The sequence below is a fragment of the Arvicanthis niloticus genome, chromosome 7, assembly GCF_011762505.2.
Source record: "Arvicanthis niloticus isolate mArvNil1 chromosome 7, mArvNil1.pat.X, whole genome shotgun sequence".
In the NCBI taxonomy this organism is placed as follows: domain Eukaryota; kingdom Metazoa; phylum Chordata; class Mammalia; order Rodentia; family Muridae; genus Arvicanthis; species Arvicanthis niloticus.
Window position 1 is genome coordinate 34904389 of NC_047664.1, and position 20062 is coordinate 34924450.

A 20062-nucleotide genomic window follows, 5' to 3' on the forward strand; every position below is an offset into this window, starting at 1 on the left:
AGGAGGTTCCCTGTCCCCTCAATCTCCAGCAGAACCTGGTGATACCTCAGGGATGGGTTACGGTATAGTTCTCAGGTAGCCTGCCAACTCTAGCCAGCTTATTATCCCTACCTTCCTCTTGGTGCTTGCTTCTGGATATCTCCTTTGCCTATCCCTTTTCTCAGTAGGAACCGGCACTCAGTCCTTTCACATCTTCTGTACCTGTGTCCCCTCCTTTGCAGATCTTGTGCTTGGTGGTGCTCCCTTAAAGCTGTAGACCTCACTGCTCCAAGGTTGTGATTCATCTAGCAAGGTGTCTTAGTCAGGATTTCCATTGCTGTGAACAGACACCATGACCAAGGCAACTTTTTTTTTTTTTTTTGGTTTTTCGAGACAGGGTTTCTCTGTGTAGACCAGGCTGGCCTCTCAGAAATCCAGCTGCCTCTACCTCACAAGTGCTGTGATTAAAGGCATGTGCCACCACTGCCCAGGTAGGCAACTCTTGTAAGAACAACATTTAATCAGGGCTGGCCTACAGGTTATGATGTTCAGTCCATTATCATCATGGTGGTAGGATGGCAGATTCCAGGTAGACAAAGCGCTGGAGGAGCTGAGAGTTTTCCATCTTGTTTCAAAGGCAGACAGGAGAAGACTACTGTCTTCCAGGCAGCTAGGAGGAGGATCTCAAAGCCCACCTTCACAATGACACACTTCCTCCAACAAGGACCTGTCACAACCAGTGCTACTACCTGGGTCAAGCATATTCAAAGTACCACACAAGGTGACCCTGTGCCCGATGTCCCTGTAGTTCTCATGGGCACAGCTCTTGCTCCACCGCAGCTTTCAGCTCACAGGTGCTGGCAGCTCCAGCTTCTGCTGCTGGAGAAGATCTCCGCCTCTCTCCCTCTCAGCCAGAGCTGATTCATTCAAATCATAGCATAGTCAGAAGCCTGCATTCCTCCTCTGGGGCAGGACAGTCCCTGTTGGGAGTGGTCTGCCTCCTCCTATCTGTTATCTCTTCATGTTAAAACTAAAAAGGGTCAACTCTGGCTTTGAGCCTCTGCTTGAAACCTCCCCTCCCCCTCCAGAGTAAAAGCCAAAGTCCCTCCAGTGATAAACAGAGCCATGTGATCTGACCACTTTTTGCCTTTTTCCCCTGCAGCACTGTTCCAGCTGCAAGGGCACTTCCTTCTTGAACACGCAAGTGAACATAGCCTCACCTTGATATTCCCTGCCAAAAGCAGGCCTGCAGGAGCACTGCTCAACCTTCAGCCTCTGGTTGGGCATGCGCTCTCCCCTGGTTTTGATTTTAAACTCTATGGACACACCCAATTCTGTGAGTTTCTGCTCTGTTCTTGCTCAGCAGGAGCCGGAGTCAGTGCTGAAAGCTGTTCTTGTTTGTGTGGCCTTTCTCTCCCTCTTCCTCTCTCTTTCTAGATGCCTTCTTGTCACCTATAAATGGACCAGCCTCCTGAAATGGCAGTTCTAAGCCCTTGTCAATGTGGACCTTGTCCTCAGAGTCACACTGTCACTTCTGCATTCTGTTGGCCAAAGCAAGTTTCAAAAGGGGCAGTGAGATGGCTCAGTTAGTAAAGGCACTCACTTTCCTCCAAGCCTAACAACCTGGGTTAGATACCTGGGTCCCATGTGGTGGAGAGAAATGGCATCAAATAAGGAGAGGTGAGCCTCTGCTCTTTCTAGGGGAAGGAGACATCAATCTGTCATTAAAGAAAGACAGTAGGTAGGAAGAGTTCCTGGGCCACCATCACTGTCATTGACTAATCTGCTGGTCCAATGTACATTCTCCCTGTCTGTCTTGCACCATGTGGGCAGTGATTTCTGTATACTTACATACACTATACTCCATCTGTGTTTGTTGAATGAATAGTTGGAGGGGTAGCTGTAAAGTTAAATAGCTAGTTAGCTAGTTAGTTTGTGTTTCTGTTTGTTTTGGTGGGAATTAGGTTTTTGCTGTTACTAGGTCTCAGGTGGGACACATAAAGTGCCCTAACACTGAGCTCTACCACAAGGTTTAAGTTATAGTGTATATGTGTGTATATATACACATACACATGCATGTCGCATGTAGTTGTATGCGCTACCTGCCATTGCTCCAGAAGCTATTATCTCTCTCCTGGAAAAGTGTCCCCTTTCCAATTTCTTATCTCCAACTCTCTCACCTGCCCTAAACTTCAGTGGCTAGTCCCATCTAGCCACCTCCAAGCACCCCTGACCACCTGCCTGTAGTAGTGGTCACAGCCCCAGCTCCTCTCAAGACCTTACATGGTTGCCTGGTTCTCCTCTCTCCTAATCATGGCAAACTCCAACCTCCTTGGTGTCTCCCTCTCTCCTCCAGGGACCAGGAAGTTCCGCCTATCCCTTCTACCCAGCAATTGGCCCATGGCTTTCTTTACTGACAGATCAAGAACCAATTGGGGAACAGGACATCAGAACACATGTATACACATACACATATAGGTATGTGTGTTTAAATCATGCTTTTGCCTCTTTGGCCGCAGCAACCTTGGAAACATTATTTTAGCTTGAAACTTGCTGCACTAGCTACACTGTGGGGACAGGATTGTGAAGCAGATGTAATGGTTTGCACCTTCCCTTAGGACACCCTGGAAGCAAAGGCAGGAGGATTGAGAGTCCTAGCCCTGAGCCACACAGTAAGACTTTGTCAAAACAACAGTAGGGGCTGGAGAGACAGCTCAGTGGTTAAGAGCACTTATTGCTCTTGTAGAGAACCCAGGTTCGGTTCCCAGCTGCAACTGTAGTTCAAAGGGACCCAATACAGTCTTTTACCCTCCGAAGGCAGTGCATGCACATGTCATGTGAACATATACTCTTATACACATTCAGAAAAGCTATACAAATAAAACCAAGGTGTGCATTGGTGGTGTAAACCTTTAATTCCAGCACTCAGGAGGCAGAGGCAGGTGGATCACTGAATTCAAGGCCAGCCTGGTACACAGAGCATAGTCCAGGGAAGCCCAGGCTATGCAGAGAAATCCTCTCTAAAAAAAACCTGATAGATGATAGATATAAATAGATATGTAGATAGATAATAGATAGATGATAGATAGATAGATAGATAGATAGATAGATAGATAGATAGATGATAGAACGAACAAAACCACCATCATCAAAGTGCAGATGGGCCTTAGCTTCTGATGGTCTGTCTTACAAATCTTCAAGTTTACAGTTTACTGTGTTCAGTTGAAATTACACTTTGTTTTTGTTCTTTTTAAAAAATTTTTTAAATTGTGGCTTTACTGGAGCAGTACACTGAGAGCTCATATATATATATATATATATATATATATATATATATATATATATTTTAAGATTTATTTATTTTATTTATATGAGTACATTATAGCTGTCTTCATACACACCAAAACAGGGTATTGGAACCTGTTACAGATGGTTGTGAGCCACCATGTGGTTGTTGGGAATTGAACTCAGTGGAAGAGCAGGAGTTGGTGCTCTTAATCCCTGAGCTTCTCTTCAGCCCTTGAAATTACACTTTGAATTCTTATCTTTCCCCAGACAAGTGATGTGCAGAATCTGATGAGAGGTAATGACCACTTGACCAGGAGGTGAACCAGCTACTGACCTGCAGTGTGCTGGACTACTCCACTTTGGTGCTCTGTAAGACTAGTGTGGCAAATCATTTCCTACCTGGAAGATTTCCAAGTTGTCACAGGTTCACTGTGCATTGCCCGGCCACTGGTCAAGGATCTTCTACAACCAATTCAACATATTCAGAAGGAAAATAAAAACTCAACAAGTCACTAGCATGGTGGGTAGCCCTGCCTCCAAATCCTTCATTCCTGTAAGACTTGTTACTTCTTATCCCTGTCTATCTGCCTGCCACTCAACTTCTGATGCAGGCCTTACCCCTGACTAGGAATCTGGGGTCTTTCTGCACCCTCCCTGCCTGCTGGCCCCCCTTTCCCTTGACTTTGGCTTGGTGCTACTCAGGGGTAGCTTGTTGCTTCCCTGTCCAACCTCTCAGGACTTTCCGCCTATCTATCCAGTGGATCAGAAACCAGGAAAGGTGGCAAGATTATCTAACTCTGTGTCAACAAACCAGGGGTCTCCCTCCCCATTATTTGATTCTGTGTTTTATTCACAGTAAATGAGAAAACAACATTGGGACATTGGGTCTGATTGCTCAAGAATAAAATAAAATAGTGTTAGCTTCTGAGGCAGTGTGAATGAAATCATCTTTGGATTTTTGTTTGTTTGAGGTGGAGCCTCACTGTGTAGCCTTAGCTGAACTCTCTACAGAGACCAGGTTGTCCTCAAACCAAGAGATAGACCTGCCTCTGCCTCCTGAGTGTTAGGATTAAAGGTACCTGCTACCACACTTGGTATCTTAGTTAGGGTTTCATTGCTGTGAAGAGACACCATGACCAAGGAGCCTCTTATAAAGGCAAACAGTTAACTGGGGCTGGCTTACAGTTTCAGAGGTTCAATCCGTTATAATCATGGTGGGAAGCACGGCAGTGTACAGGCATGTGCAGGCAGTGTGCATGTCTATGGTGCTGGAGTTCTAGGTGGAGCTTGAGCATAGGAGACCTCAAAGCCCACCCCCACAGTGCCACACCTACTCCAAAAAGGCCACACCTCCTAATAGTGCCATTTTCTGTGGGCCAAACATTCAAACACATGACTCTATGGAGGACATTCCTATTCAAACCACTGCACATGGCCATCTTTGTATTTTTAATTTGCAATGGGGCTCAGGTCTGCAAGCACCATTGTCTTTCTTTCCTTCTGAGCCCTTAAGGCACTCCCTCATTGCCAGCTATTTCTGGGTTGGATAGACAAGCCCACAGAGCCTTCATTTTAAAGGGTACTTTCTTTTGCTACAATCCTCTGGCTAAATACCTAGGCAGAAAGGGGTTCCTGTGCTTTTTGACTTCCACTATCCCCACATTGCAATGGGGTCCCAGCCTAGTTCTCCAACTGCTCACTGGGTTCTTGCACAGTGCAGAAGGAGAGACACAAATCTTCCTTAAAAGGCAGCAAATGGTTCTCACAAATAAAGCCTCTATATTTGTTACATAAGCAGCCAGGCCCTGGCAAGCCTCAGCCCCAGTGCTAGAACATCAACTGCCAAAAATCCAAATCTAAGCCAGGCATGGTAGCACACACCCATAACCCCAGCAGTGAGTCAAGTTGAGGTGAGGGTATTGGAAGTTTGAGGCCAGTCTGGACTACATGGTGAACCTGTTTCAAACAATAAAATTACACACATCCTGAGGTTCTGACAGGTCAGAGAAGGTGGTAAAGCTATCCCCAGGATTGCAGATTAAAAAGCACGTCCCCAACACACATCCCTGTCATCCCAGAACCTTTTTGAGTCCTTGTTGATATAATTACAGGAAGAACTTTGAGATAGTGTCCTCCTGAATTTGAGCAATGTTGCTTGACCGGTGTCATTCTAAGGAAAGGAGAGGACTCACAGAAGAGCCCAGAGGGAAGACAGCCGCTAAAGTGATAGAGGCTAGACCAGTGCAGCCACTGACCAAAGGAGTTAGACAGGGGCCTTAACTGCAGACTTCAGGCCCAAGGCCCTGCTGACACCAGGTTTGGTTTTTTGTTTGTTTGTTTAACTCTGGCTTTGAAAATTAGGAGAGAATTTTTTTTTCAACAGGTTCAAGCTGCCCAATTTGTGACAGTTTGTTACAGCAGTCATGGGAAAGGCACCCCAGAAATGAACGACTATGATTTTTTTTTTTTTTTTTTCGAGACAAGGTTTCTCTGTGTAGCCCTGGCTGTCCTGGAACTCACTCTGTAGACCAGGCTGGCCTCGAACTCAGAAATCCGCCTTCCTCTGCCTCCCAAGGGCTGGGATTAAAGGCGTGCGCCACCACTGCCCGGCGACTACGATGTATTAAAGAACTTGAAGGTCCAGGCCAGTGCTCTTGAGGGGCCAACAATCTCCACCAGCTCTTGTCAGCAGCATCAGGAGTTTAGTCACAAGCTTTCCAAGTGTTTCTGGCTTGTGGCATGAAAGGGATCAAGACAGGAGAAGCAGGCACTAGAGCAGAGCTGACGCCCAGCCTCAGGCCTCTGAAGAAGCCTCACACAGGTGCAAATGACACCAAGGCAGAAACTGAAGACAGGTGCTGCTGGGGCTGGGTGAGGGGCAGAGGTATGCTGAGGGTTTCCTGCTGAGTAGTCCCCTCTCCCCCAACACAGGCTGGAGAATTGGAGAGAGGACAGTAAGCCTCAGGGCAGTTGAAGAAACCCAGACATGATGTGGTCTGCGCAGGCTCTCTGACTATGTGGGAGTCTCTGAGAGTTAACGAACAAACAGGAGGCTTGAAACTTAGGTGGGAATCCCTGAGCTAACTCTACTGGAATGGACCACCCAAATCAGTCTGATGTCACTATTTCACAAGAGGCGCACGAGCAGTGGGGAATCTAGAAAGGGAAGGCCAGAGACTCCCCACACCCATGTCAGGTCTCTGCCCCTGCCTGGGCCTGACTCCTGATGCCACCTGCTCTCAATTAAGGGACTTTTTGGGGCCTGTTCCTCTGATATATGAACGCATACACAGCATTCTTTCTACTTAGCTTCAGCTCTCCAGGCTCATCCGGGCGAATGAGCCTCCCTTTTATTTTAAGAGCAGCTGGTAGTGGAGACAAACGAGGTGAGGTGGTGCAGCTTGCGGCTGCCCCTGGGGCAGGCCTCTCCCTTCTCAGGCTCACTCCCCTACCACCTTCCTACAATGACTACCACAGTAGTACTGTGTGGAGCCTGAGAAATGAAACCAAAAGACAATTTCCATATGGGAATCTGAAGCCTCTGTTCTGTGGAGGTTTTGGTACGTCTAAGGACTACCCTCCCGGAAAGGCAACTCCATTCAAGCACATTTTAGCAACACTGGGGCCTGGACCTACCCAGTAACTATGCATCCTGCTGCTAGCTCTGCTACAAAAGCTACCTCCAGTACCAGGATAGTCACAAACAGGGTCTCTCAGCACTGGGGGGTGGGGGGAATCCCTTCCCTTCTCCACCTGCCACAGGAGGATTACAGATCTGGCCTTTTAGGCTGTTCTGGGACTCTCAAAAGCACACAGACACATATAGTACACTCAGTACTCAAAACCCACAGCCAGCTTAAACTACTCTCAAAATGGACTCCCTCTGTTCTTAGCTGGGAGTGCTGATGGTACAGTTATGCCACCCTGCCAGACCACAATTTAAAGTTATATGTGGTTCCACTTGCCATTCTTTTCCTTCAGTATTACCAAGTTGGTTGTGCTCCTTAGATCACAAAAATATTCCAACGGAGCTGCAGAGATAGCTTAGGAGTTAAGAGCACTCGCTGCTCTTGCAGAGGGCCTGGGTTCAGTTCCCAACCATCCTTAAATCCAGTTCAAGGAAATCAGACACTCTCTTCAGATTTCTGCCTACATCACAGGCATACATGTGGTGTACATGCATGCATTTAGGCAAAACACTTAAGCACATATTTTTTTTTTTTTTTTTTAATTTTTAAGGGACTACAGAGATGGCTTATTGGTTAAGAGCACTTGCTCTTGCAGAGGACCTGAGATTGATTCCCAGCATTCACAGGGGCAGTGGCTCACAACTGTTCTTAACTCAAGTTCCAAGGATGTGATACTTTCTCACACAGTGGGCACCAAGCATGCACGTGGTGTACAGCTACACATGCAAGTAAAACACGTAAACACATGAACTAAAAAAAATAAATCTAATAAAAAATATTTTAATTAAGATTATTTTTTCCATTTTTTATTGGATATTTTATTATAAATATTTTTTAAAATAAAAACATTCGAGTGTCAACAGTATAGTTTTGGTTTCTTTTTCAGACTTAAATGTTCGATCCATCTGGAATTTACTTAATGTTACACAGTTTGTGAGGAGGCCAATTTCTATTTTCCAAATGGACCGCCAGCTGTCCCAGTGCCGTTCCTTAGACTGGAAAACTTTTTCACAGTCCACCAGCTCACACGCAGACTACTCAGACTTACGTATCCGCTCCTCTCTGCATACCCAGGGGAAGCCGCCTGGTCGCCAGTCACCAGCAGAGGCAGTGGAGGGACGCCCATGACTTGGCACTTGGCCCAGGAAAACCCGAGACCCCGCCCTCGGGGGCGGGGAGGAGATGGCCGAGACTCCGCCCCCAAGAGAAGAAAAGCTCTGGTCCAGTAGGAGGTGAAGCCCCGCCCACGGACCATGGCTCCTCCAAGGTCTGCGAAACCATTGGGGCTTTCTCAGAGACAATTCAAATAGAAGAGTCCTCCGGCGTTATTTGCATAGAGCTGGTGTTCCGGAAGGGAAGCCTAAGGCATCTTAGAGGGCGTCTCGTTTGCATAAAGCAGGCACCACTTCCTCTCTCTCCGTAGGTTCCTTCCTCGCTCTCCTTCCGCCTTTCCTGATCCTGTCTTCCTTCGTTCTGCGGCCCCCGGTGCTTCCTGAGTCAGTGCCCAGATGCTTCCGAAACGACGGCGAGTGGGAGCTGGGTCCGCACACAGCGCTGTAGCCTCTTCCTCGCCGCTTGTGCCGCGCTTCCCGGGTGTTGCCATCTATCTTGCGGAGCCGCGAATGGGCCGCAGCCGCCGGGCCTTCCTCACGCGCCTGGCGCGGTCCAAAGGCTTCCGCATCCTAGATGTCTACAGGTCTGCGGCTCCTGCAAGGGCTGGGCAATGGTGGGATGCCAGCCTCGCGGGGGGCTGATGTAATTATGCCTGTCACCAAGTATGGACTTACTGTGGCCCAGGGCTGGAGCTGGGGTGCAGCTGCTGTGACAGCAAGCAGCACCTGCGGCTTTGGGTTCCAAGCCAGCCTTGGTACTTCGCGGTACGGTTCTCCAAGCGGGAGTTCCTCTTTTTGAAAGGATGCCGTTGAGTCAGAGACTTCTTAAAGAGCCATACAAGGAAGAGTGGTTAGTGAGCAATATGTGCTAGCTGCATTCCCTCCCAATGAGCCAGCAGTCAAGGGTGTCTTGAGTTTGTAGACTTCACCAATAGGGTTTAGTAGAGAACATGCCCAGGGCAGTGGGGTAACTTTGAGATTGAGGAGATTAAAGGAATTTGGAGCCTGTGCCCCCTAGCTAGCTTGTTTGCAACTCCGCCCTCCAAATGAAACATTCCTGAAGAGTAGTGTACCAGATTCACTTTAAGAGTAGAGATAACAATTTGGATTGCACGTGGGTCTACATTTTTTACCACAGCCTGACAAGATGGTTTGCATTGGATTTTTCCAATGTAAAGGAAATAGAAATACCATGTTTTCCAAGGACATACAGCAGAGTCTGCCTACCGGGGTTTGAATAAATAGGGCAAGAGTCTCATGTCTTAAAATCTTAGCAGAGTGAGATGCCTGTCTGTAGTCGTGGTGCAAGGGTGTTAAGATTTCCAGGCCAGCCTGGCCTACAAAGCAAGTCTCAGAACAACCTGGCCCTGACCACTGAGGCAACTGAGGTAGAGGGTGGCAGGTAACTTAACATATCCAAGTGACTTGTGAGTGAGGCTGGAGCTAAGAACTTGTTGGACCAAAGTAGAGAGGTGTTCATCCATCAAGGAGGGTCTGGGAAGGCTTTCTGAAAGAATGTGGGCCTGTCACAGTGCAAAAACAAAGGCTTGGGACAGGAGCAGAACAGCAAGGGCCCTGGGTTTCATTCTTCTCTCCTTCCAGCTCAGAAGTGACACATGTGGTGATGGAGGGGACCTCAGCCAAGGAGGCCATCTGCTGGCAGAAAAACATGGATGCTCTTCTCCCAGGCTGCTCACAGCCAGCTCTGTTAGATATTAGCTGGTTTACAGAGAGCATGGCAGCTGGGCAACCTGTCCCTGAGGAGGCCCGGCATCGCCTAGAGGTGAGCTAGTGAGCTGGGACAGATGCCATAATAGCAGGTCCTTGGTGTCCTCAGGAGGAGGTAGGGAGTGAAGCCTCTCCCAAAACTGCAGGGGCCCCTGGGAAGCCAATAGAGACCCCAGCAGGGCTTTGGGGGCTGAACCATCCCACCTTCTGGTCTAACCATTTGGAACCTACTTTTAGTATAATAAGAGTTCCTTAGTGAGTACTTGGGATGAACTGAGTTGACAGGAGCCTGTCCCTGGGATGTTCTGGAGCCCGGCTGCTAGGATACAGGAGACAAGCTCCCTTACTTTTGAGACGCCCCGTCCCTAGACCACATATGTAGACCTGGGGGTGAGGGGGGGGGTGGGGGAGAGTACAGTGCTGTTGTGGCTTCATAATGACCAGTGTCTTGCCTGCCTTTCTTCCTTCCTTTCTTCCTTCCTTTCTTCCTTCCTTCCTTCTCTTCTTCTTCTTCTTCTTCTTCTTCTTCTTCTTCTTCTTCTTCTTCTTCTTCTTCTTCTTCTTCTTCTTCTTCTTCTTCTTCTTCTTTTTTTTTTTTTTGCAGGTAGCTGAGTCCAGGAAGGAGCCCCCAGTGTCAGTGACATTGCCAGCTTATGCCTGTCAGCGTCCCTCACCTCTCACACACCATAACACTTTCCTCTCAGTAAGCTGCATCTATGAGGAGTTCCCCTCCCCAGAGAACAGGGACATGGGTAGAGCTGGACTGTAGCTGGAAGGCTGAGACAAGGTACCTTATCCCATAACTGAGGGCCCTCCCTGCAGGAGGCTCTGGAGACACTGGCAGAGGCAGCCGGTTTCGAAGGCAACGAGGGCCGGCTTCTCTCCTTCTACAGAGCAGCCACGGTGCTCAAGTCCCTTCCCTTCCCTGTCACATCTTTGAGCCAGCTGCACGGGCTACCGTACTTTGGAGAACATTCCTCTAGAGCCATCCAGGTGGGTACTTGTCACGGAGAGTGGGGTGAGTGAGGAGTCCTGGGCCCGGTGGAGCAGCAGAGACTTGAACCAAGTTTCTGCTGAAAGCCCAGTCTGAAATTACGGACGTGCACAGGAAGCTGCTGTGTGACCACAGTAAGTCGTCCTCAGCACAGATTCCTAGAGAATCTGTTGTTCCCCTGTCCTAGGGCAGAAGAGTGACTCAGTAGAGGTTGCTGCAGACGTTCGTGTCATTGTTAGCAATCCCAGGATGTCTGGGAAAGCACCCTGGAATGGTTTTTGAAGACCCAACATTGAACCAGCCTTTTGGATACTTTTCCTTGAAGAACCCATAGTGGCATACATGTTTCTAAAGGAAAACATAGGTCTATCCTGGGGCTGGTATAAGGAGTGAACCACACCACAGGTTCTGCTACTCTGGCCCTGAAGAGCTTTATAGCTGGTGTCCCTGCCACACCAGCAGTGTCTTAAAGCTTTTTTACCTCCCTGGGCACAGTCCCATTTCCAGGTCCTGCTGGTCCCTCTCTGCAGGGTACAGAGAAACTGCCTCAACTCGGGCTCAGAGTTGCGTTCTGTTTCCTGTCCCAGGAGCTGCTGGAGCATGGAACATGTGAGGAGGTGGAACAAGTCCGCTGCTCAGAAAGGCACCAGACCATGAAGGTGCGTGTCGGGCAAGGGGTTGGCAGCACAGCCCACATCATGAGCAAACAGCCAGCAAAGGCCTTTTCACCCCGCCCTGGGGTCATAGCCGGTCAATAAGGGATGGTAGCTAGTCTGACACCCGATAGGCAGGAGGCTGCCAGATGGAGACACGCAGACAGGGCCTGTTTTGAGCATAGGGAAATTTCTACATCACTCAGCACCATCTGTTTTTTTAATGGAATATTCTTGCATGTATTAAAGTGCTTACTGAGCCTGTGGAACAGGCCTTTAATTCCCAGCCCTGGGGGTGGGGTGGGGCCAGAGGCAGGCAGATTGCTGTGAGTTCCGAAGCCAGCCTCTGATCTACAGAGTGAGTTCCAGGACAGCCAAGGCTACAAAAAGAAACCCTGTCTCAAAAGATAAGAACCACCACCACCAACAACAAAGCAAAAATTAAAAAGAGCACGCTGAACAAAAGGATAGGGTTTATGTGTGTGTGCGCGAATGTGCATGCTACAGCCCCCTTGCGTGGCCCCATCTATGGCCTCGGGTATCATTCTCAATGCGGTGCCTTGCCTGTCTCCACGAGGCACTGTACCCATGCCTACTCACTGCAGGCCACCTGGGTGCCTGGCTTTCATCTGCTCTGACACCTTCTGCCTCTCCTTTTGTAGCAGGAGACTGTCAGGTCAGTGGCCTGAGATTTGTGGCAGTGAGTTGTGGCCTCCTGGGAGGGTGAGGCATGTGGTTCTATGGGACACTGTGCCCAGTACTGTCAGAGTGGCAGGGAGGATTTGGTAGAGCGTCCTCTAGCCAAGAGGCCTGGCTGTGGCCAAGCTGGCTAGATCAGGCATGGGGCTCGAGCTGAGGTGACCTTGCCCCCTACCACAGCGAGGGTTTCCTGGGCAGAAGAGAGACCAGCACTAGAAGATGTTGGAGGTGTCCCCTCTATTCTGCTTCCTGGGTACCCTGAAGTCCTAGAAAACATCCACGCCAGCAGGAAATTATACCAGTAATTAGAAGGTTTTGTTTGTTTGCTTGCTTGCTTTTCAGGGTAGGGGTTGAGACTTATACTGAAGCTGAGAGTGGCCTCCGACTAAAAGCAAGCGGCCCGGCTCAGCTTCCTGAGTGCTGAGATTATAGGCGTGAGGCCAGCCCGCTTTTAAAAACAGACAATATACTTGTTTTCTCAGTATTTTACTCATTCTTAATTTTTTAAAATCTGGCTTGCTATATATACAGAGAAACCCTGTCTTGAAAAACAAAAACAAAACAAAACAAAAAAACTAATCTGGCTTATTTATTTATTTGGGAGGAAGCACACCGTGGCACACATGTGGAGGGTAGAGGATAGCTTGCATGGGTTGTTTTTGGTTTGGGCGGACTGCATTTCACACAGCCCAAGCTGGGCTAGACCATATTCTGTAGCCGAGGCTACCTTCTTCCTGCCTTCATCTCCCAGATGCTGAGATACCAGAATGCACTGCCATATTCAAATATCAGAGTTTTTTGGTAGGTTATTCTTTAAATTACATATATGCATGCACGTGTACGAGTGGGGTGGGTCCAGGTGACAGGTCCCCTGGAGACAGAGGCAGTTGCAAGCTACCTGACATGGTGCTGGAATTTGAACTCAGACCCCCTGCATGAGTAATACTTGATCGTAACTGCTGAGTCATCTCTCCAGCCCTAGATTCAGATTTTTGTTTTGTTTTGTTGTTGTTTTTTTTTTCTTCAAGACAGGGTTTCTCTGTGTAGCGTGGCTGTCTTGGGACTCACTCTGTAGACCAGGCTAGCTTTGAAGTGGAGATCTGCCTGCCTCTACCTCCCAAGTGCTACAGATTAAAGGCTAGTCAGTACCAGATTTTGAAAGCCAGGTTCTGTTGACTGACAGCGGTCTGTTTTACACTGTGAGTTCAGAAGCTGAGAGAAGCCCAGGAAGGGCAGGGCTGAGACAGCTCTTTTTCCCTCTGCGTCTGCATGGCAGCTTCGTTTTGTTTGTTTGTGACTGGGGTCTTGCTTATAGTTCAAGGCTGCCCTGGAATTCAAGCTCTTCCTGCATCTGTCTCCTGCGTCCTGGATTGTAAGCATGCATGGCCACACCTGGTCTCCATCTTCTTGACACACATCTGTAACATCCACTGTTAGGACATGTAGCCACAAAAGGGTTTGGACTGTGTATTTTACCTTCACTGCTGTGGGGGCTGCCCTTAGTCTCCTTCAAGATTCTCTGAGTGGTTGGCCCAAGGCAGGCTTAGTCCAGGACTTCATGGAGCAGTTGGCATCTGAACGTTAGAGAACAGCCTGCTGGGGTAGATACCGGCCAGGCCTCCACTGTTTCTCTTGAAACCACCTCTTTGTTCACTCTTCCTTAGTTTTGCTGTCGAAGAGACGCACAGGTAAGTTTCAGTTGTGGTAGTTTTTCCCAGGAAACTAACCTGGTGAGCCTGTATGTTAGAGTAACTCTCTGGGATCTGTTGTAAGCACAGGCTGGGCTTATGCATTAAGGAGGCAGACTTTTTATAAAAGGATTAAAGAGAGAGCTTACTGAAGTTTTTTGGTAGTTGGGCAGCAGAAATATGCTGTCCCTAGTAGGGCTACTCTCAAGAGTTTATGGTTTCAGTCCCCTGTGACTGTAGTCTGACCAGGACTGAGTCCTTGTCCTGTGGCATTGGGCATGAAGACAACACTCTCAGGGGCATCTTCCCTGGACTTTGCTCCTGACCTATCCGTTCCTTCTTCAACATAGCTCTTCACCCAGGTCTTCGGGGTTGGGGTGAAGACTGCCAACCGGTGGTACCAGGAAGGACTGCGAACCCTGGAAGAGCTCAGAGAGCAGCCCCAGAGACTGACCCAGCAGCAGAAAGCAGGTGAACTTCCCAGAGCTGCCTGGACCTGGAAGCTATGCAATGAAGCCCTTAGTTCTTGTGGGGAACCAATTGCTTGAGTGCAGGGCAGCAGCTGGTGCAGAGGGATCCTGATAGCCATGAGAAGGACTCCCCATGGCTTCTTCTCTGTACCCAGGCCATGACCATTTCTCAGAGATTGTTGTCATAGAACTGCCATGGCATCTGGACCTCATCTTTCTTCCTGTTTGATTTCAGTTTGTGTTAGGGACAGCCTTGGTCTGGGCTACCTATCTAATGTGGTGTCTGTTGTATGTGGTTTTGTGGTACAGGCACCACTGTGAGTGGAAATAACACAGACCTCGGGTTTGAGTCTGCTCCATTTGCTAGGTGTGTAACCATGGCTTCAAGACTAACGTCTCTAAATCGTGGTTACCTTCTCTGGGAAACACAGAGAAATGATAGCGTGGAATTCCTAAGTGCTCTGGAGGTTGGCAGGTGATGAGCACACATGCTGTCTGTGTTGCCTGCTGGGTTGAGCTAGTGGTCTTGGCTGGAGACTCTGCTGAAAGGTACCATGGCCTCCCAGGGTGCTTCTGCTTCACTTGTCTCTCCCCAGAGCAAGGCAGACAGGACAGCCTGCAGCCTTTCCTAAGGGCTTGCTACGTGCTAGGTTTGCTATTCCTCATGCTTAAACTTCCTTAGTGGTACCCCTTTGGCAGGCAAGAAGACAGAGTAGGCCAAAGGAGAGGCGGCTAGCAGTACCCCATCTTTTTCCCACATTTCACTTGCATTTCATTAATCTGGAGAATCTGAAACCTTCAAATGGCTGGCTACATCTTGCCTGCATTATCTTCGTTGTCTCATGTAGTTCTGTGAAAGAATTTTTTGTTTGCTTTGTTGTACTGTTGGGGATTGAAGCTAGGGCCTTATAAGGCACATGTTAACCAACTCTCTGCCCCAGACTTCTGGTATGTAGCCCTGGCTGGCCTGAGACTCTCTATATAAACCATGCTGGTCTCAAACTCACTGGAGTTTTATAATATCCTATGTTTGTCAGGGAGTTGGGTAAAGGGCACAGGGGATCTTGTTTTCTTCATTTGCATGTGAAGCTACAGTTATCTCAAAATAAGAATTTGAGTTTAAAAGGAGAAGTAGGTCCTCTGTGGGTCTCACTCTGCTCTGACCCCAGCCTTTCCCTCTGTGCAGCCACCTGGCTGTGGTGGCTGCTATGTGCTGGGGGTGTGGCTCTGCGGGGAACACAGGCTGTACTACCCACAGGGCTCCAGTATTACCAGGACCTGAGTACTCCAGTTGGGCGAGCGGACGCCGAGGCTCTGCAGCAGTTGGTAGAGGCAGCAGTGAGACAGACCCTGCCAGGAGCCACTGTCACACTGACTGGCGGTTTCCGAAGGTAAGAGGGCCCACAGGACCTTCTGAGTATACTCCGGGCTCTTTTCTAAGGGAGGGACTTGAATTGTGGACACCAAGGTGGCCTTTCCTCATCTCGCTTAAAAGAACATGGCTTTGTGTAGAGGGCAGAGAATCAAACTGTCTCTTTCAGGGGGAAGTTACAAGGTCATGATGTGGACTTCCTTATCACCCACCCAGAGGAGGGCCGGGAAGTAGGGCTGCTGCCCAGGGTAATGAGCTGCCTACAGAGCCAGGTGAGGGCCTCCAGTGCCCTGGAGTGACCTTCTGCCCTCCCAGCCTTCTGCCCTCCCGGAACCCGTGGCACACCAGGCCACACCTGCCTCCCCTCTCCCAGGGACTCGTCCTGTATCATCAGTACCATCGCAGCCACTTAGACTCCGCCCACACCCTGCGGCCGAGCTCTACCATGGATGCTTTTGAGAGGAGTTTCTGCATCTTGTGCTTGCCACAACCCCAACAGGCAGCTTTAGAAGGGGCTCTGCATCCCTGCCCAACCTGGAAAGCTGTGAGGGTAGATCTTGTGGTCACCCCCAACAGCCAGTTCCCTTTTGCCCTTCTTGGCTGGACTGGCTCCCAGGTAAGTCGCGTGTTCCTTTCAGGGCCTGGGACTGTGGTGGGCTAGCCTGGGACTGTGGTGGGCTAGCTAAAGGAAGTTATCCTTTCCCTCTCTCCTCAGTTTTTTGAGCGGGAGCTACGGCGGTTCAGCCGGCAAGAGAAAGGTCTGTGGCTGAACAGCCATGGGCTGTTTGATCCTGAGCAGGTAAGTCTCCAGGAATCAGGGTAAGAAACAGTTCCCATAACCCAAATCTAGTCCACAATCTCAAATATGGTGCACACTGCCAGGTAGCATGACATGGTCACAGCTGCACTGTGCACAGTAACATGGCTTGGGCCCAGCACTACTGCATGGTAGCATGACCTGGGACCAGCTACACTGTGCACAGTAACATCGCCTGGGCCCCAGCCACTAAACGTTCTTGTCCCTTGCAGAAGAGAGTTTTCCATGCAACTTCCGAGGAAGATGTTTTCAGATTCCTGGGCCTCAAGTACCTTCCTCCAGAGCAGAGAAATGCCTGAAATGAGAAACGCCTGCTGGCTGCCACACCCACCCACCAAAAAATGAGGGGCTGCCTCATGCCTGACAAGGAATGTTTCCAGACAGGAGCACTGCCACTCCATGGCCTCACCTGTGCAAATGGAATTTTCACCTCCTGAGATATTGGTCGAGTGTGACCCCGAGTCAACTCAGCTCCCAGCCTCCACACGCCTCACAGTCAGGGGCTCTTAGCAGTTCATACATCATGGAGCTATGGCAGAGTCTGAAGTCTTGGTTCTGGTCCAGCTGTGGTTGCTGTGTCTGCTGCAGAGTACCCTGCTCAGTGTGCCAGAAAAGAGACATATGTCCCTGCCTTGGGCTTGATATGGGAAATAATCATTCCGGCAATGAGGTGTTGCACAGAAGAGGCCTGCCTGAGTGCCGTGCTGCAGTAGGAGGCGGTCCAGACGGCAACCTCCAGTGCTGGCACTGTTGGCCCCACCACCCGCAGACCTGGGTACCTGTACCAGACTTCATAAGCAGCGCAGCTCCAGAATCAGCCCCACATGTGTCTTCCGTCCTTAGCTACCAATCCCCTCACACTCCAGCCTAGGCGGAGCCTGGCCTGCCTACCCACAATCCCCTGTGTATCCACAGCCCCAGCAGTGCCTTCTGGGAGGGCTGGTTCCTAGAACAGAGACTGTAGCCCAGCCTGGTAGCAAATCAGTGGGCAGCAGCGGAGTGCTCTTCCTATCTTGAGATTATGAGGTGTGGGTTCCCTGGTCCTTCTTAAAACAGCCCTGCAGCAGTTCCAAACCTGCAGTCCTCACACAGGCCCTGTGGCTCTGGTGTTTCTGTCATCTCTTCCAGTCTTAGCTGTACCCCTCCAGTTAAGCCACACACCCCCTCTCCCACTTTCCCATTTCACTCCTGGTCCCTGTTTGCAGCTCTCTGAGGCCAATTTCTTCATCTTCTCTGGGCCAGAAGCACTAAAGCTGGTCACAGTGTTCTCATATCCACACATGCCAAGGGCTTTAAAGTCTCTTGTCTTACTGTACACCTAGTGCCCACTGACCCTGCCTTCTTCAGGACCTGACAGATGAGGGCTTCTTAGATCACTTAGCAGATTAACAAGTGTTTTAAAGATTAACATTCAATAAAGTGGATTTTTTTTTTTTTTTTGAGTATAGTTTGATGAGTCTTAACACATATGCACACAGAGAATGGCCACTTCTGCCACCTTCAGGACACAGCTCTGTCCCCGAGAACCTTGCCTTATATCATTACTGTTAGGGTGACAGGCTCTCTTACCCCAACCCACTCATTTGGTTTTCGTCCCTACAAATATGTCATAGATGTACAACTGAACCTTACATTAGCGGCTGCTGGCCTCTCCCTCAGCAGATGCTTCTGAGGGCCCTGCAGCTGTCCCATGTATCAAGCCTATTTCTCCTGTTGCTATATGCGGTGAATGTTCCACTGTCTGCTAGGCTCTTGGAGGCTCACACTGGTGCAATTGTAACTAGAGCTGCTATGGATATGCATTTTAAAGTGTCTGTGTAAACACTTCCTGTTGCAGGTGTAAGATATCCTGACAAAAGCAACTTAAGGGAGAAATGGTTTTTTATGGCTCACAGTTCAAGGTTCATCTTGTCATGGCCTGGAAGGCATGGAGCTGGTCACATTGTCTCCTTGTCCAGGAAGCAGAGATTAATGTGTGTGCTCAGCTAGTCTTTTTTAGGCACTAGCTGGCAGAAGAGTGGGTCACACACATTCGGGGTGCGACTGCCCACCTCAGTTACCCTAATATAGATAATCCCTCACAGGCTCACCTGGAGGCTTGTCTTCTGGGTGATTTCTAAATCCTGTCAAGTTGACAATATTAAACATCATAAATGCATTTTTATTTCTTTTGGGTAAATAGCCAGGCATAGGATTATTGGATCATATGTATATTAGGGTTCTTCTCTAAGAGGAACAGAACTTATAGAATGAATGTATTTGAATTTACATATATATGTGTATAATTTATATGGAATTTGTTAGAATGGCTTACAAAATGCGGTTCAGCTAGTCCAACAATGGCTGTCTACCAATGGAAGATACAAGAATCCATAGTTGTTCAGCCCACAAGGCTGGATGTCTCGCTGGTCTTCAGTATGTGCTGGAATCTCAAAGAAGCAGGCTCTAATGCCAGTGAAGGAATGGACTGCCATCAAGAGTGAGAGCAGGTAAAGAGACAGTGTCCTTCTTTCATGCTCTTTATAGAAGCTGCCAGCAGAAGGTCTGGCCCAGATTAAAGGTGGATCTTTCCATCACAAAAGATCTTGAATTACAAATGTTCCTCCCTTTCAAATGATGAAGAAAAAAAAAAAAATCCCTCACAGGTGTATCCAACTTGGATTTTAGTTAATTTCAGAAGTAGTGAAGCTGACAACTGAAAATAGCCATCACAAGTTCACCCCTTGTCGACTTGATACAAGTCATATTCCTTTTATGACACGCTTAAATTTCCAGATGAAAACTATAACCAGGTCATAATTATGCCTAACATAGTATAAATATCTCATGTACAATTACAAATGCATTATATATTTAACCGTGTCATAACTATACCTAACATGATGTAACTATCCCTTATACAACTGCAGACACATTATAAATTTTAGAATAGGTGTCAGTGTCCTTTAAGGAACCTTTATTTTGGCATCTCAAAACTTAAATATAACCACTGATATTCTCTTAATTGATCTTACATTGCATGATAAAGAAAACACAAATATCTGTACAAACACATTCTTAACAAAATATAACAGAAGCACTCATATCAATTGTAATCCTTGTTTCTGCAATTGGTCACATGGCCTTAGCTGGTATTTATAAATTCATTCCTCTACTACCTTATATCCTATTTTTAATAGTAAATATTATCCTGTGTTTCCTCCATCTCCAGCAAGCACCTCAGCAGGTCTTGGATCTTTTCCTGGAGGAGTGACCCAAACCTTCATTCCTGAAGAATGTGCGCCCTTTGTCATCCTGCCCAGATGAGGTTGTAGCTTCCCATTAACATCATCACTGGACATGGTAGCACCAAGAGACTCCAGACATAATCTCTGGTGTGGAGAAGCAATCCAGTTTCCTCGTGGCAATCTGGATAAGTCATAGCTACTAACACTGTTATTCTTTTCTTACTTAGGCTGTTGGCTTAAGGGCTTTAGAAGCCCAAAGTGGACAAAGGAAGTCTGAGCTTCTAGTTCAATAGAATCTTTGTTGTGGCTCCTGGCAGGAGCACTTCCCCCTCAGGAATCAAAACTT

General features: G+C 48.4%; 1 protein-coding gene and 1 long non-coding RNA gene across 5 annotated transcripts; both read left to right on the forward strand.

Moving 5' to 3' along the window:
• The first annotated feature begins 2333 nt into the window (after window positions 1–2333).
• LOC143442959 (uncharacterized) lies at window positions 2334–4195 on the forward strand. The gene is made up of 2 exons (XR_013111584.1): window positions 2334–2457; window positions 3535–4195. It is a non-coding gene; the product is annotated as an uncharacterized LOC143442959 (long non-coding RNA).
• A 3927-nt stretch (window positions 4196–8122) lies between these two features.
• On the forward strand, window positions 8123–17923 carry Polm (DNA polymerase mu). Of its 4 annotated transcripts, XM_076938177.1 has the most exons (12): window positions 8123–8223; window positions 8380–8682; window positions 9671–9851; window positions 10401–10499; window positions 10619–10789; window positions 11378–11449; window positions 14181–14301; window positions 15559–15691; window positions 15842–15944; window positions 16046–16288; window positions 16388–16471; window positions 16702–17923. In XM_076938177.1, the coding sequence occupies exons 2-12, from the start codon at window positions 8465–8467 to the stop codon at window positions 16786–16788; spliced, it is 1512 nt and encodes a 503-aa protein (XP_076794292.1). In that variant the 5' UTR covers window positions 8123–8223; window positions 8380–8464; the 3' UTR covers window positions 16789–17923. The 4 variants fall into 4 exon arrangements, with proteins under 4 accessions (XP_076794292.1, XP_076794293.1, XP_034364995.1 ...); XM_076938178.1 differs by having other exon boundaries at window positions 8196–8682; window positions 14193–14301; XM_034509104.2 differs by having other exon boundaries at window positions 8196–8652.
• The last annotated feature ends 2139 nt before the right edge of the window (window positions 17924–20062 follow it).

Bases quoted from the DNA above. Each gene is read 5' to 3' on its own strand.
- Polm (XM_076938177.1), top strand. From the start codon at position 8,465: ATGCTTCCGAAACGACGGCGAGTGGGAGCTGGGTCCGCACACAGCGCT. The intron at 14,302-15,558 runs GTGAACTTCCCA...TACTACCCACAG, and splicing joins GACCCAGCAGCAGAAAGCAG to GGCTCCAGTATTACCAGGAC. The intron at 16,289-16,387 runs GTAAGTCGCGTG...CTCTCTCCTCAG, and splicing joins TTGGCTGGACTGGCTCCCAG to TTTTTTGAGCGGGAGCTACG.